The sequence below is a fragment of the Arvicola amphibius genome, chromosome 9 (genome assembly GCF_903992535.2).
Source record: "Arvicola amphibius chromosome 9, mArvAmp1.2, whole genome shotgun sequence".
In the NCBI taxonomy this organism is placed as follows: domain Eukaryota; kingdom Metazoa; phylum Chordata; class Mammalia; order Rodentia; family Cricetidae; genus Arvicola; species Arvicola amphibius.
In genome coordinates, this window is record NC_052055.2 from 118,860,993 (window position 1) to 118,876,935 (window position 15,943).

Genomic DNA, 15,943 nt, shown 5'->3' on the forward strand with positions numbered 1-15,943 from the left:
CACAGTCTCAACAATGTTTAAGAGTCCCAAAGTCTCTTTTGAGATTCATACAATCACTTCTTAACTGTAGACCCTAATATAATAGTGCAGGACAAACATTACTATTCCAAGATGGAGAAAAGGGGGATAGTCAGGAAATACTGGACCAAAATAAGACTAAAAGCCAGCTGGGAAAACTCCAGATTCTGCATCTCCATGTCTGATGTCAGAATGCTTTTCAGATCTCCAAATTCTTTCAACCTTGGTGACTGCAACACACTCCTTTCTCTTGAACTGATTTCCACTCCCTGTTAGTGCCCTCCTCAGCAGGTATCCAATGGCTCTGGGATCTGTGACATTTGTGGTCTCCATGGCAATTCAGGCTTCACCCTTGGGACCTCCATGCAGAGCCACCTCTGACATATACCTGGCCTCAGAGGCTTTTCTTAGTCACACAGAGAGATTCCATAATTTCTTTCTTCTATCCTTGACTGTAAAGCCAGAACCACATGGCCAAAACTGCTGAGTTCTGCTGCTTGCTGGGGCTAGATCATGGCCCTCTCTGTAGTGGCATTTCAACTGTATTTTCTTCTTTTTCTTTGATTTTATTGAGCTCTACATTTTTCTCTGCTCCCCTCCCTGCCACTGCCCTCCCCTTCAACCCTCTCCCATAGTCCCCATGCTCCCAATTTACTCAGGAGATCTTAAGACGAAATGTTTTTTTTATAAGTGCAAGAAGGTTCACTTCTTTTGAAGTTTGGACTTCACAAATTGCAGGCTGCATTAATATCATAAAGCATGTTGTAACCGGGTTATGGTAATTTCATTACCATGTTAAAAACAGCAGCTGAGACCACACAATGTGCAATTATACTCAGGGGTTATACTTATTTGCTTATTCTGTGAGCACAGTTATGAATCGGGCTGTCAGCAAAAGGCAGTGTTTGGAGCTGGGGTAGAGGGCAGAAGATACATGGTCGGCATGGGGCATCCTGAGCCTGTGACTCTGTGTGTGTGTGTGTGACCCTGAGCCTGAGGCTCTCTCTGTGTGTGTCACCCTGAGCCTGTGGCTCTGTGTGTGTCACCCTGAGCCGGTAACTCTGTGTGTGTGTGTGTCACCCTGAGCCTGAGGCTCTTTCTGTGTGTGTCATCCTGAGCCTGTGGCTCTGTGTGTGTCACCCTGAGCCTGTGGCTCTGTGTGTGTGTGTGTCACCCTGAGCCTGTGGCTCTGTATCTCTGTGTGTGTCAATAATAATAAGCTCCGAGTAAAGGAAAAAGTGGTAGAAGGATGGGAGAAGAGTCGGAGTGGGGACCCAGGTGTTATTGACAAGCCCTGGAAGAGAGGGGATGACTCACCTGGAACTCATGGAACAACGGCCCTGTACTTCTGGTGCCATGGCAGAACCTTGCTCCTGTGTAGGAATCCCATGTAGGTCTCCCAGCTGCTTCTCCAAATAGCTCAGAAGCAGGCGGTCATTCAAATACTGTGGCAGTCATGGACACACCCAGGGGGCTCCACCACCGCTGTTGGGCATGGGACCATGGAAAGAACCTTTCTGTGCTTCTCCAAGTGGGAGGCATGGATCATGCTAAACGCTGCCCTCTGCTGGGCCCACAGGGAGACCTGTCCTTCCCTTCAGGTACTCGGTTTCATAGAGGCATTGCACTAACCCCCCATCCCATAATGCTATCTCTCAAGAGCCCGGTGGAGGCGTGCCTACACAGTGCTATCTCTAACACACACGTCTACAACGAAGTTGGTCTTAAAAATTACGTGCAATGGGTTTAACAATAGCTCCCCAAAACGCAGAACAATCCCAGCATTATTTCAGGTGCATTGCAACACCCCACCTCCTTCAGCATCTTGTACTGTAGTGAATCTTTAGGCTCGAAAGGGTGCCACTAAACTCACAGACACTGACATGGCAGATAAGGGGACCTCAGCATCCCGAAGTATATTTTTTATAAACGATAAAGTACATCTGCCTTCCAGGAGCAGTTTGCAGGGCAAAATTTATGAATGAAATCATGCAGGCCTGTCATTCTGTGCGGTACGCTTTCTGCTAACAGATGTCGGGTGTTTCAATATACTTTTCCAGAGCTGAGGTAGAACCCATGGCCTTGGGCACGCTGGGAAAGTGCTCTACCACCAAGCCACTTAGATTTTTTTCCCTTCCCTTCCCTCCGGTCCCTTCCCCTCCCCTCCCCTCCCCTTCTCCTCCCCTCTCTCCCCTCTCCTCTTGTCCCCTCCCATTCTTTTCTCTCTCCCCCTCTCTTGCTCCCTCTCTCCCTTCCTCCCTCCCTTCCTGTCTTTCCTTTTTGGTGACAGACTCACTGTGCAGCCGGGCAGACCTGGAACTCCCTGTGTAGAGCAGCCTGGATTGAGCTGTAGCTGCCCTTTGGCCTCTTTTTCCTAAGCTCTGATTGGCAGGTCTATGGCCCACACCTGCCCTCATTATTTTCCTCTGTGGATGTGGTTAGCTGTGTCCTTAGGGGACTGCCTGTCTCAAGAGCCTGGTTTGTTGGCATAAGTTTGGCGTTATATTTTCACATCTGTGGCCTCAGTGGTGATGCCCCTCCCCTTTCTGATGATCTGGGCTGTCTTTCTTTAGTGCTGATTAGCCCGGCTGGGGTCTACGAGTTTTCTTGATCTTTTTGAAGCCCTAGCTTTTGTGTTGTTTAGTTTTAATCTTTTTTTCTATTTTCTATTGCATTGATATTTGCCATTTCTTTTGCTCACATCAAATTACTATATTTTGCTCGTTATTTCTAGTTAGGGTAGTGAGACCAAATATTTTAGGTTTCTTTTCCAATAATTACTTTTAATGTGGTACTAATTCTTTTTATAATCCTGTTGCAATGACATCCCACAGATTTTGATAGGTTGTATTCCTATTCTTGATCCGTTCGAAATGTCCCCAGATTAAACAAAAAGTTTTATTTAGAGTGTGTGAGTGCACATGTGTGTGTTCACACCATGGCATGCCTGCAGAGGCCACAGGACAGTGCAAATGTGTGTGTTCACACCATGACATGCCTGCAGAGGCCACAGAACAGCTTTTGGGAGTTGGTTCTCCACTTCCACTAGGTGGGTCCTAAGGATCAAACACATGTTATTAGGCCTGTTGGCAAACACTTCTGATGGCTGATCCATTTTACCCATCCCATTTGCCCCTCTGACCCAGGAATTAGTTAGAGGTATATTATTAGTTTACAAATATGTGGATTTTCTTTTTAAGTTTTCTGTCATCGTTTCTAATCTAGTTCTTTCGTGGACAGGAAATGTATATTATCCCACAATTCAAATGCTTTTGCATTTATTACAATTTGCTTTATAGCCTAGGATGTGGTCATTTTGGCAAATAGGCCAAGCTGTACTTGAAAATGAAATGAATTATACTGCTGGGTGGGGACGTTCTCCGCAAGTATTGATTAGGACAAGTTGATTGGTAGTGCTGTTGGGTCTTTTATGTGTTTATTGATTTTCTTTCCTTCTGTTTTTAGTGACTTCTGAGAGATATTAAAACCCATGAAAAATAACTGTAGATTTTTCTACCGGCGCCTACAGGGTTTAGTGCCTTCTATTGCCTGTTGTGCATTTCTTGAAGACCGTGATGAATGCCCCACTTAGCATTAACTGTCAACTGGGCACAGCCCCGAGTCACCTGACAGAGGAGTCTTGGCTGAGTAACTGACTTTACTGGGTTGGTCTGTGGGCCTGTCTGGGTGGAGATTGTTTTGATTGCTAATTGATAAAGAGGGCCCGCCCATCATGGCTGGTAGCATCCCAGGCAGGTGCTCCTGGGCTGTATAAGAAAGTCAAGTGTCATAAGTGGTTTTTAAACATAAAGCAAAGAAAACCAGCCCACAAATCACAATCCCAGAGAACCTAGACAACAATGAGGACCCTAAGAGAGACATACATGGATCTAATCTTGTCTTTTTGTAGAAAATTGGGTAAATTGGGAGCATGGGGACCATGGGAGGTGGTTGAAGGGGAGGGGAGAGGAAGGGAGGGGAGCAGAGAAAAATGTATAGCTCAATAAAATCAATAAAAAAAGAAAAAAAGAAAAGAAAGTCAAGTGTGAGCCTGAGATTGAATCAGCAAGCAGTGTGCTTTCCTTTCCCGACTTTCCCAGTGGCGGGCTGTGTGACCTGGAAGTGTAAGTCCAACAAGGAGGAGCTACCAAGTGTTCAGACACCCTGTGGGGGCACATCCCAGAGTCAAGCCTTCCCTGGTGTGGCAGGTTTCCATACCAGATCACAGAAGAGTGGGAGGGACATGGGCTTGGAAATGTGAGGATCCAAAAATGTTAAGTATCTGTAGTAGACGGGAGAAATGTGAACAAAGGGGAGATATAGATAAATATTTCAGAATTCAAAACACCAGGGGTTAGAGTGTTTTCTCATAGCCACAGAAAAGTAACTACCACAGGAGCAGGTCTTGTTTTATTTGCATTATTGCTGCCTGCAGAACATTGCGGCGGGTTTCTCTTTATGCCCCCGCCCCTTCAGGGTTTGTGACAATTTCACAACACACAAATTCATTGAGATCTACTGACACGGTTTCCCCTACAGCTCAGATGGCTGTTACTGTTTCTTTGTCAGAAATATTTTAAATTAAGGGATATCCACTGTCTTTTAAAACACCCTGCTATCAGACTCTTAATAGAGAACAGTATGGCGTAACTTTGGTGTACAGAGGGCGACCAGAATTCTGTGTGGCTCACGGGTAATGCAACATTTGCTTTATGGTGGCGGCGGCGTGAGAGTGAGCCGGTAACAGCCTGAGGTGTGCCTGTGCATTACGGGGGACTTGTATTCTATCCTTTCCTGGGAGGAGAGGAGAGCCTGTCCCTGTAGACCCTCCATGTCCCAGAGCTAAAGCCTCTGCGTACTGTTGCTGATGTGATACTCCCGTGTCACATTGTATCACTTTGAAAAGCGTAGAGGCTTGTTGTTTTTCCTATACTTAAAGTTTGATGCATGTATGTACATGTTTGCCTTCATCTGTTCAGCAGGTTTAAAGTACATTTAACTTCAGGATGATTTGCTCCTAAGATAATAGCTTATGTCAATCACCAAGTCATTCATCCTTTTTTTCCCCCAAGACAGGATTCCTCTGTGTAGCCCTGGCTGTCCTGGACCTAGCTCTTGTAGACCAGGTTGGCCTCGAAGTCACAGAGATCTGCTTGTCTCTGCTGGGAGCATTCATCCTCTTTTGATACTAGTTCCTACTTCTTTTTCCTTCTAACAGTACTGTTATTTCCTTATTGATATTATTTAAATTATTTTTAAATTACCATTTGTGTGTGTGTGTGTGTGTGTGCATGTACATGTGGACTCCAGAGGTGTCTTCGTGAACTGCTGCCTGCCTTATATTTTGGACCTGGAGCTCACTGATTTTCTAACGAGGCCAGCGGGTACCTGAGATCCTCTTGTCTCGCAGGCATGGGTTCTGCGTGAAACTCAGGCCCTCACGCTTCTGTAGCACATGCTCTCCTGACCGAGTCATCTCTCTACCTCTGTCACTCATATTTTTAATTGGCATGCAAAAGTGGGATCCATGACAGCATTTTCAAGGATAACCTGTGTTTATTCCACCTCCTCCGTCCTCCCCCCCCCACTACCCCTGCCCCCATTCCCTTCTATTCCCAGTAGCCCCCCTTTCCTCTCTTTTGACACACAGCCACATCATCCCATCTGTCTCTTGTGGTCCCATTCTATGGATATTAGACCTGTTTCTTTCTCTTTTCACCGTCCAGGATAGGTTTGGCGTAAGCTGTCCTTGTCACCAGCCATTCCAGCAGTGTGACTGAGGCACAGCTTGCTGCTCTCAGTTCCTGAGGAGTTAAAAGTATGAAATGAGAGGAGAAAAACGACACCAGGAAAGCAGGGTCTGTGAAAACCGTTCTTGGTGTCTGCCTCTTTTCGAGAGCCATTTCTGGATTTTTTTCCCCTTTCCTTTCCTTACCCTGAATTTTTGACTTCAACAAAATTGCTATTTTGCTTTTTTGGTATATGATTTTTTTTTCATTCCAGGATATAGAAAAATGTATCTTAGTCAATTTTCTTAAACACCCAGGTGGTACAGCCTTCTCCCTCTGCACAACTGATGCTGCTTGCTGGCATTTGGTCACACTAGACTTGAGGCACCTGTCCACGGGGCAGAGAGGCACTCTAGAAAGTTCTGAGTAATCCAGCTGCCACATGAACAGCAACAGAGCTGTTACTGCAGCTAGAGAAGACGGTTCCATCTCCCAGTTGGCTGATCGCCATTCTGCAACAACCCACTGAGAAGCTTCTGATGTTTGCCCTTTTCACAGATGAGGAAGTGGAACACAGAGGCTCAACAAGTATAGGTGAGGCCAGGTTCTGGGCAGAGCTTTTTGATGTTGACATACCTATTCTTAGGGACAGTGGAAGACCGTGTGGTCAGATATGACCACTTCCTGTTCTCAGAATAGCCTTTGCTCTAGTCAGTAGCTGGACCGGTTTCCCCGACTCCAGTGTCTGGTTTGTGCTTTCTGTAGTCACTTCCTGGTATTTGCTGTGGATAGGCTCCTGGATCCTTGTAGATACCAAGATCCTGGGATGCACAGGATCTTTATGTAGAAAGGGGCTGTCTTTGCACACAGCACACATCCTCCATGCAACACAGATCATTTCTACATTGTTTATGATGCTTAATGCAACACACACGCCCTGTAGACAGTTCCGGTTGATATCACTGTTTATTATATACTCCGTATAAATGCATAGCCTGCCCAGTGTCCAGTTCCTGGCCGGTACAGTTTTGGTGCTCTTGGCAATAATCTTCATGCAGTGCAGTAGTTATTTGTGACTCTCATACAATGTACATAGACTTGACTGCTTAATCCAAAGGAAATCCAGTACCAAGATGTCACAGTCTGCCTCCTTCTGAGGCCTCCTTCCTTGGCTTGCAGAAAGTGTCTCCTACCATGTTTTCACGGGCTTACCCATCTGTATGTGTGTTTTAATCAATGTTCTATTGCTGCGAAGAAACACCACGACCATGATAACTTATAAAAAGAAAGCATTTGGTTGGAGTTGGCTTATAGTTTCAGAGGTTTAGTCTATCACGGGGAGCGAGGTGGTGCACAGGCAGATATGGTAGCTGAGTTCTGCATCTGGATATGAAGGCAGCAGGAAGAGAGAAAGCCACTGGGCCTGGCTCAGGCTTCTGAAACCCTAAACTCCACTTCTAGGGTCACACGTCCTCCAACGAGGCCACTCCTCCTAATCCTTCTCAAGTTGTGGCACTCCCTGATAACCAAGCACACAAATATGTGAGCCCATGGGACCCGTTCTTATTCAACTGCCACAGTGTGTCTGTGTTTGTAGCTTGAGTTCCTTTTCTTAGAAGGACAGTGAGATTGGTTTGGGCCCATCCTGATGACGTCATTCACCTCAGATGTCTTTTTCAAGATTCTGTCTCCAGGTCAGCAAATGGTTGAGGAGGTAAAGATGTTTGCTGCTCAAGGTTGGGCACCTGACTTCAATCCCCAGAACCTACTGGTTTGGATGAGAGTAGCTACCACAGTTCATGTTTGCATACTTGGTCCACTCTTGGTGGAACTATCCGGGAAGGATTAGGAAGTTGGAGGTGGTATGTCTCTGGGGGGGGGGTGGGCTTTCAGAAGCCTTGTGCCACTTCTGGTGGGCACACTGTCCATATCGTGCTTGTGGATCAAGATGGGAGCTCTCAGCTGTGCCTGCTTTGCTCTGCCACCCTGGACTCTAACTCTCAGAAGCTGTAAGTCCAATTAAATGCTTTCTAAATTGCCTTGGTCACAGTGTTTTGTCATAGCAACAGAAATGTAATGAAGACACTATAAAGGCGGATAAAAAAACCAAATTCCACAAAGTGCTTGCTAGACATCCATATATTCTCTGTAGCCTGGCATACCACAGTTGCTTACACATTTCTCTCTCTCTCTAGCTCCGTCTCTCTCTCGCTCTCTCTCTTCTCTCCTCAACTCTCATCAGTCTCTCTCTCCTCTCTCTCTCTCTCTCTCTCACACACACACACCACAGCACACACACCACATCACTCACACACACACACACTCACACACACTACAGTCTCCAAATACAGTCAATACAGTCTCCACAGCAGCAGGGATCAGAACTTCTGTGTGACTAATAATCGATTCTGCCTGCAGCAACAGCAGCAGCAGTGAGACTCACAGCCTCTTCAGGTGGCCCAGTGCACAAGTTAGTTGCTCCCCCCAGCCTTCTTCCAGGAGTAGGGGAGTGTCTTGAGCCTTTGAGCTGCCCACAGATAGTGGTCATTTTCTTGGTTTCACCTCTGAACCCTGCAGAACTGCCTACTGGCTGAACTCAGGAGGAAAGAATGCAGCTATGCCCAATGACACACATCAATAGGAGTCCTATTTTTAAAAACTCAAGTTGGCTCTGAAATGAAAAAGTCAAAGAATGTGGATTGGAAGGCGGGCCACCGCAGAGTGGTCCCGGGAAGGTGTCCTTCCCAGATGTGGCCAGCAGGGGTCAGATGAGCTCAGAAACATCAAGGGCCCCGCCCCCGGGAGAAGAAGTAAAAGAGCACCAAGAAATCTCCTTTCTTACTCTCTCCGTTTCTTCTTCTCGGCATGCCCTTCCTTCCAGATCCTTCCTGCCTTCAGCCATAGCCCAGAGTGCAACAGTGAAAAGTAATCAGAATTTTGCAATCAAGGCTGGTGAAGAAGAAAGACCCCATTTAAAAAAAAAAAAGCATCCTGGTGTGGGGGATGACAGCAGTGTAAGACATTTGTGTGTGGGCTCTGGGGATGGGATGGCCTCTGCAGTGTGAGGTAGAAGGACACTACACAGAGAATCCCCACTTACCGCTGGACCAAGATTTTCCCAAGCCAGAGCCACTCAGAAACAGACATCCCCCATGTTCTGGCAAAGGCAGGGGTCACACTCCTTCCGCTCATAAAGCCCCAAACCCCCCTGCTTGTGGAGAAGAGAAGCCAAAAATGACCCACACAAAGTGTGCGTATTGGCTCAGATCTTATGTCTAGACCCTGAACAATAGCCACAATGTGCTTGGACGGACAGAGGCTGAGGCGGGATTTGGAGAACAGCCTCCAAAGACACACATGTCCTAATTCTGTGACCTCTGTCTGGGGCTAAGGGACACTGAAGGCATGGTTGTCCAGGATCTTGAGGTGGGAGAAGATTCTAGGTTACTGAGCACAATTTTGTCCTAGGGTCTTTGTGAGGAGGAGGCAGGAGCTGTGTAACCATGCCTTAGAGCTTCCCCAAATTGATTGATTTGCAATAGAACATTATAAATATGATAGCGGGAAGTAACAGATGCCTCTGGATTCTGGAAACAAGCTGGGGAAGGGTCTCTATTTTCCATGGAGAAACATAGCCCACACTGACCTCCAAGCCACATACTGTCCATCTGCATTAGGAATTTTGTGCTGCTATGATCACAGATCACAACCATGCTGGCAGCAATGTGTCCCAGCAGGAGCCAATACACACATGCTGATGCGGGTGGCTTTCCTGGTTTTGATCTGGGTGGGGCCATTTCTTTTATTGACTACCGTTCCTCTTTCAACTGGTATGGCCCTGGCTAAAGAGTGATGGGCCACAGAAGGAAGGAGGGCTCCTGGGAGCACACAAAATAGAAGGGTGGCATCTTCAAGTGGTGGGGGTAGGGAGTCCTTTAGTTCCTGGAAGGAAGGCGGTTCCTCTGTTCTCTTTCAGCCCAGCATGCATGTTGCAATGTGGGTGTGCTAATCCAGACTTCCGTTCTGACTTCCCAAGTCAGGCTTGCAGGGCAGCAGATCCACAGCTGGCAGCTAACCAAGGTAGGAGCCATGGCAATAACCCCTGAATATCAAATGTACCTTGTGCTTCTCCAAGTCATGGCAGATGAGGGGCTAGGATGCCTCTGTAATTGTATCACGGACCCCTCATGCCTTGGCTTGGCGCAGTCACCTCTTGCTGACAAGCTGGGGTTGGCTCAGTTGCTCGAGATCCAAGTTCTTCCAGTTAAAGGCCGAGTTGGCCCCGTGAGTCAGTGTCTCACTGGCGGGTTCACCAGCTCACCATATGTCCCTTCTTCTTTGTCTTCTCACAGAAGCACATACCCCAGAGATGGGATCTGGAGAGGGTTAAAGTGTTTATCGTGTTCTGTTACACTGTCAGTCAACATCGGGGGTGCTTCTTAAGCCCACTGATAATGCTTCTACGTATGGAGGGGACCAGATTGGTGCCAGGCTTCCAGGGTGCCATGGAACCAATGCCAGCCTCTATCATGTTACTTCCGACTGGGGATGATCGGCCGTCCCAACAATGGGACTAGGGTGAGATTGGTCATAACTTGGAGTAGGGCTGCTAAGCATTCTGGGAGGCATGGGCCAGGTCCTCTTTTCCTACAGAATTACCAGGTCCACAAGCCTATGGGGCAGGGACTCTGCCAACCAGCTACAAAGTACCTATATTCCTGCCTCCACTGCAGGCTCAGGACTGAGGTTTCAGACCACAGAATAAAGAACAAAGTGAACCCGGTAGGCCCCATGCCTTCATCTGTGAGGGGATCTGGCAGGGGGATCCTTGTGTTGAAGGCCTTCCTGTCCACATGCCTTACCTATCCCACCTCACCTCACCCCACTTTTTAATATCTAAGAATTCTTAGGTCAGCCAAGATTTGCAAAAATCCCAAGATGCATGGAGGAATCTGAGGACTGCCATGCAGTGACAGAATGATGGGGGCCCATCCCACGGTTCCTGCATACATGCCCTCCACGGGAGCAGGTGGGCACATTGCCACGGTGCTACCAGGCCGGTTTCAGCTGGATACTTGGTTTTCCTCCTATAAAGAGTTGCCGCAACCTGTGCTTGCTATACTCGGCAGTAAAGGAGGCATAAGAGGCCAACATACCTTTCTTACCAGCTGGGCAAAGTCTCCACATTCTCTGGGTGGAGGCCTGAGGAGTGGCTAGTGCAGGAGTCGAGTGACTGAGCTGTGGCTCACGATGAGGGTGACACCCACTGTAGACAAGACACCCCAAGGTCAGAGGCAGGCACAGAGAGCACTTTGCAAGACAGAGGGCTCCTCGGAGTCTTGCAGGTCCAGCTACCATGCCCGTGTGAGGTGGGTGGACAGGGAAGCAGTGTTGGTGGGTAGACTCAGACATTTGTCCATGATTCGGAGTGCCCTTGCCATCCCACCTAGGGCCTGGGGATAGGGTGCAGTGCCTGTGTGCCAGCTTTAGAGATGGCACAAAGGGGATCTGAGCCATTCTTCTCTTGTGGCTGGCTGCCTAGGTCCTGTCAATCACAGGAGGGGTATGTGATGGCTGCCACCCAGACCCAATCCAATCTTTAGCTGGCTTATCACTGGGAGCCTGAGATGATGCCTGCATTAGATAAGGATTTACAGTGTCCATGGGCTCAGGAGCCTCCTCAGGTGACATGATGGGTTCCAGACAGCTGGAGAATGGTGTGGGACCCAGCACCTCTGTATGTCTTTGTGCTGGACAAGGTGAAGCTAGGGGAGCCGGGACCATGGCTGGTGGTTAGGGCAGGTGAACTGTGACTTAGCCTCACTCTTCTTACACATCGGCTGCTCCATCTTTCTGTCCTTCTGGGTTTCTGTTGTTCCCTTCAAATTAATCTAGTCTTTGGACATGGACAGTCACTGAATATCCTGATGTCCTTTAGGGCCCATCAGTGCTCAGCACCAGAGTGCGCAGGCCTGAGTGACACGGGGTGTTGTGGCTGAATCTACTCCTGCCATGGTGGAGAGGAGATATTATCCTGGCCAGTAACTTGGGGGGTGGAGCAGGACATTAACAGCTCAGAATCAGCCATCCTATCCCAGGAACCCGAGGGTCCTCAAATCAGTGGGACACTCACTGTCCTGGGGGCACGTGCTGATGATCTGTCCCCATGCTCACGGCAAATCTTTCCACGTACTGGTCATAGCTCTCGGCTGGCATGAGGGAGCAGCGGGGGGTAGGCAGGCCTGAAAGGAGGATGCAGAGAGACATGGCTGCTGTCCTAGAGCCTTCTGGTGACCGAGTGTGTGTGTGCTGGAGCGGCTAAGAGGGACCACGATCCTCCAGATGGCCTGCCAGGCAGGGCTCATGAGTTGCATGGCCAGCAGGGGCTTCCCAGGTGTGCTCCGTACCAGCAGAGGACTGTGCTACCCCCAGCATGGATGCTCACTGAGCCACAGAAAACTGTACCTCCTAGTCTACCCAGAAAAGGACAAAGACACTCCTCTTCACTGGGACCCCTTTCTGGATGAGGTCCATCTGTGTCCATCCTTACAGGGCCGATTTTAGCAGGAGCACCCCATCTCCCACATACGGTCAGGTTCCCCAGCCTCCATCGCCTCCAGGTGATGTGTGTAGCTGTAGCTGCCGTCACCAGGAGTATTGTTGGTTTAGCCGAGCAGGACCACAACCCTCAAGCCATTTCCTATGGCCTTCCCGCTGCTCATGCTATATCCACAGCTCATTCTCACTCTCCCTGCAGAGCCCCACCTAGTAACTAGATTTTCTTTAAGAAGACCTAGAGAAGCGTGAGTAGTAGAGAATGGGAAGGTACCTACCTGTAATCAGGGTCAACGTTGAAGTTCGCCTCTTTCAGCTCCTCCAAGGTCAGGAAGGTTGGAGTGGCCTTGCTGGCTTCCCACTTCATCCATTCGAAGACTCCAGGCTCAATTCTTATCTTCAGCTTCTTCTCAAGTTTGAGTTCTGGGGTTAGCGGAAAGCAAGCAAGGATGTTACCTAAAGAAGTTTCTTCATAGCTAGACCCCACCATGCTAGTTAGTGGTTTTGTCAGCTCGAACAAGGCAGACATCTGGGAAGAGAACCACCATTGAGAAAAATGCCTCCTTGAGATTGGTCTGCAGGGCGAGTCCCTAGCTGTCCTGAAATTCGCTATGTAGAGTCCTTGAACTCAGAGACTTGACTGCCTCTGTATCCCAGGTGCTGAGACTGAAGGTGTGCACCACTATGCCTGTTTTCCTTGATCAATTACTGGTGTGGGAGGGCCAAAAGCACTGTGGGTGTGCCGTGGGCTTAGACAGGCAATTTAGGGGCGCTATAAGAAAGCAGTCTGAGCAAGCCTGGGTTGTAGCAGGGGCAGGCCAGGAGTTAGCAGTGCTCCTCCATGGCCTTCAGCACCTGCCTCCAGGTTCTCCTGCTTGAGTTCTGATTAAAGCTTCTCTGACTGGTAGGGGTGTTGTCATGGAAGTATAAGTCAAATACGCCTCTTCCTTCCCCCGTTGGTTTTGGTTAGAGTTTTATCACAGTAATGGAAAACAAACTAGGGCACCAACCTGTACATGAGCCCAGGGAACACACCCTTCACCAAACGATGTCTCTTGCCTGGCAAATGGCATCCTGGGATGTAAGCATAGCACTGCTGTCTCTGAGACCCAAACCGCCAGGCAGGGACTACACTGCTTTGCTAGGGGACAGCATAGGCAGGCCCACCATAGGGTGTGACTCTAACTCCAGATACAGCTCACTCAACCCATGCCACAGCCTTGATAGAATGATACGGTGATACAACAGGGAGCCCTGGTGGCAAGAGGTAAAGAGTTGGAGAGAAACACCTGGAACATTCCGATTCCTCCTCACAGCTCACCCTCCCCAAGCATTTCTATCTGACGAAAGCCCACCAAGTAAGGCTGTCTGGGATAAAATTGTAATGGAGAGGGGCTCCAACTGGGGCAGGGACCCTGCTTCCTACTGCTGACCTTGGATGGGAAACGTTGTTCTGCAGTGAACAAGGAGGGCCTCCATCCCCTGCTGTGTACACTTTTGTGACCCCCTAAGTGTGGGCAGAACCCGTGTGACCCCCAGCTCTCCACGTGGCTATATCACATTGCATGACTGAGGGGATCCGCTAATGGGTCCCTGACAGCCAGGTGACGTTGGACAGCTCCCTTTGAGCATCAACCCTGCTCCTGGATGTCATGCATGTTAGATCTAGAAGGGTCCACAAGCAGCCCCAACTCTCTAGGCTAGTGCATGTTCCTTTCTAAATACTGAGACACCTGGTGGAAAGGAGCCAGAGGAGCAAAGTATGATGACTGATGTTGACTCTGTGACACCAGTTCCCATGGGTCCTACAACCCTAGCGTTCTAGGATGTTAGTGGCTCATTTCTTCCAAGCAGCCTTTAGAAGGTGGTTTCTAACTGTCTATTGGCTTAGATGTGGCCGTTCCCTGCCCATCCTCTAGTTCACCCCACCCCCTCCTTGCTCCCCATGGAGAGTGGCCTCAAGATCAACAACCCACCTTCCAGGATGTGCTTGGCTGTCTGCACACAGCGCAGGGCCGGTGACACATAGACGGCAGTGACTCTGATGCCGCTGTCCAGCAGAGCCTCTCCTGGAAAACAGGAAGTAGGAAACACCCTTAGTGCATCAGCCCAGGATGAGGGCTTGCCATGGTGGTGGGCTCTTAGCCACGGCTGTCCACATCTGCGGGATCCCCCACCAGGTTAGGGGAGAAATTGCAACTGTGACCAGCAATCGTTCTTGTGACTATATTGTATTGTTTGGTGGAGAGGGCTGTCCAGGGGGCAGTGAACCCATGGGTAGTGGAGGTTCCTCCTAGCTGGCCACAGATCAGGAATGAGAGGAAACCAAAGGGGGATGTACTTGGCATATGACCCATATTCCTTAGCTGTGTTGAAAGATGGAGGGGCCCATGTTACAAGGCATGGGTGTGGCCTCAGAAGCAGAGATGGCCAATATCACCCAGTGAAGGTCCCAGTGCTGCATCCCTAAGGACCTGAGTTCTGCTCACAGCCTGGGTGAGTCTAGAAGGAGGCCTAGGCTCCAGATAGAAGTGACTCTGTGGGCTGAGAACCCACCATGCCCTGCTTAAGTCAGGTCTGCGCTGTAGGCTTAGCGTGAACATTGCTTTATATAGTCACGGTCTTTTAGTTGGTCACTTCAAGGCTAGCCAGGGCTTGTAGAATGACAAGCTGTAATCCAATCATGTTTTTTATTGTGACATCAGAAGCCCAGCTGGTGGCAAAGGAAGCTCTATGGCACAAGAGGGATCTGGCATGAAAGCCAGGAGGCTTAGGGATTGTCATTGATATACAAGCTGGAGTAGTGACCCCTGGTGCCCAAGGATGGGACCTTAGTCAGCCCTCCTCATCTGTGATCTGTATCCAAGAACTGATAGGAATCAAAATGATCAGAAAACATGTCTGTGCTGACTATGCAGATTTCATGCAAATTTTATGTTTTTTTTTTTTTAAATATAAAGGATTTGAGTACCCATTGACTATGACCATGGAGGATCCTGGAACCTATCCCCCCAGCATCCCATGGGGCAACAGAGAACAAGTTAAAATAAGGCTGGACTCTATACCAACTTGTCTTCTGTAAAGGAGAAGGCTGGGTAGAGACACAGATACAGAGGGATAATGGGAAGGCATGGAACAAAGATCCCATGGAGCCACAGGGAGGGACAGGTCTTCCTTATAGCCTCAGAAGGAGCCATCTGCTGGTACAATGACCTTGGGGACTTCAACCTTAGCATTGTCAGGTGACTAATGATGTTTAATACACCCAGGCTTTGGCACTAATACAAGTGCTCAGAATGCTTGCCACCCATACAAGACACACACACTGAGAACTGTTCAAACATTTCCATAAGTGTTTAGGCATGAAGACAGGACTTCTTGGGGACACACACATGACACATGCATGCACATGTGTTCATCGGCCACATTGCCCTAAGAGAGAATGGATCTTGTTCAGCTGTGTGTAGCTTGTGTGTCCCAACCCCAGAACCAACTGTTGCCTCACTGGGAACCTGAAACAGTCACAGAATGAACGTGGCATGTTCATCGAGAAAGCTGACAGAGAAACAACGTGTACTCACACAGGGTGAGAAGCCCGAGAGCTGGTTCTTCTGGGTTTCTTTAGCTAACCAACCAGGGAC

General features: G+C 48.7%; 1 protein-coding gene across 1 annotated transcript in view; it reads right to left on the bottom strand.

Moving 5' to 3' along the window:
• Positions 1-12,576: 12,576 nt before the first annotated feature.
• The window catches only part of Ubash3a (ubiquitin associated and SH3 domain containing A), a 29,314-nt gene continuing 25,947 nt past the window's right edge, over positions 12,577-15,943 (bottom strand). The window contains exons 10-11 of the mRNA XM_038343457.1: positions 14,279-14,371; positions 12,577-12,725 (exon numbers count right to left, since the gene is read on the bottom strand). Of these exons, the coding sequence (XP_038199385.1) occupies positions 12,577-12,725; positions 14,279-14,371 (242 nt within the window). The remainder of the gene's footprint in view (positions 12,726-14,278; positions 14,372-15,943) is intronic.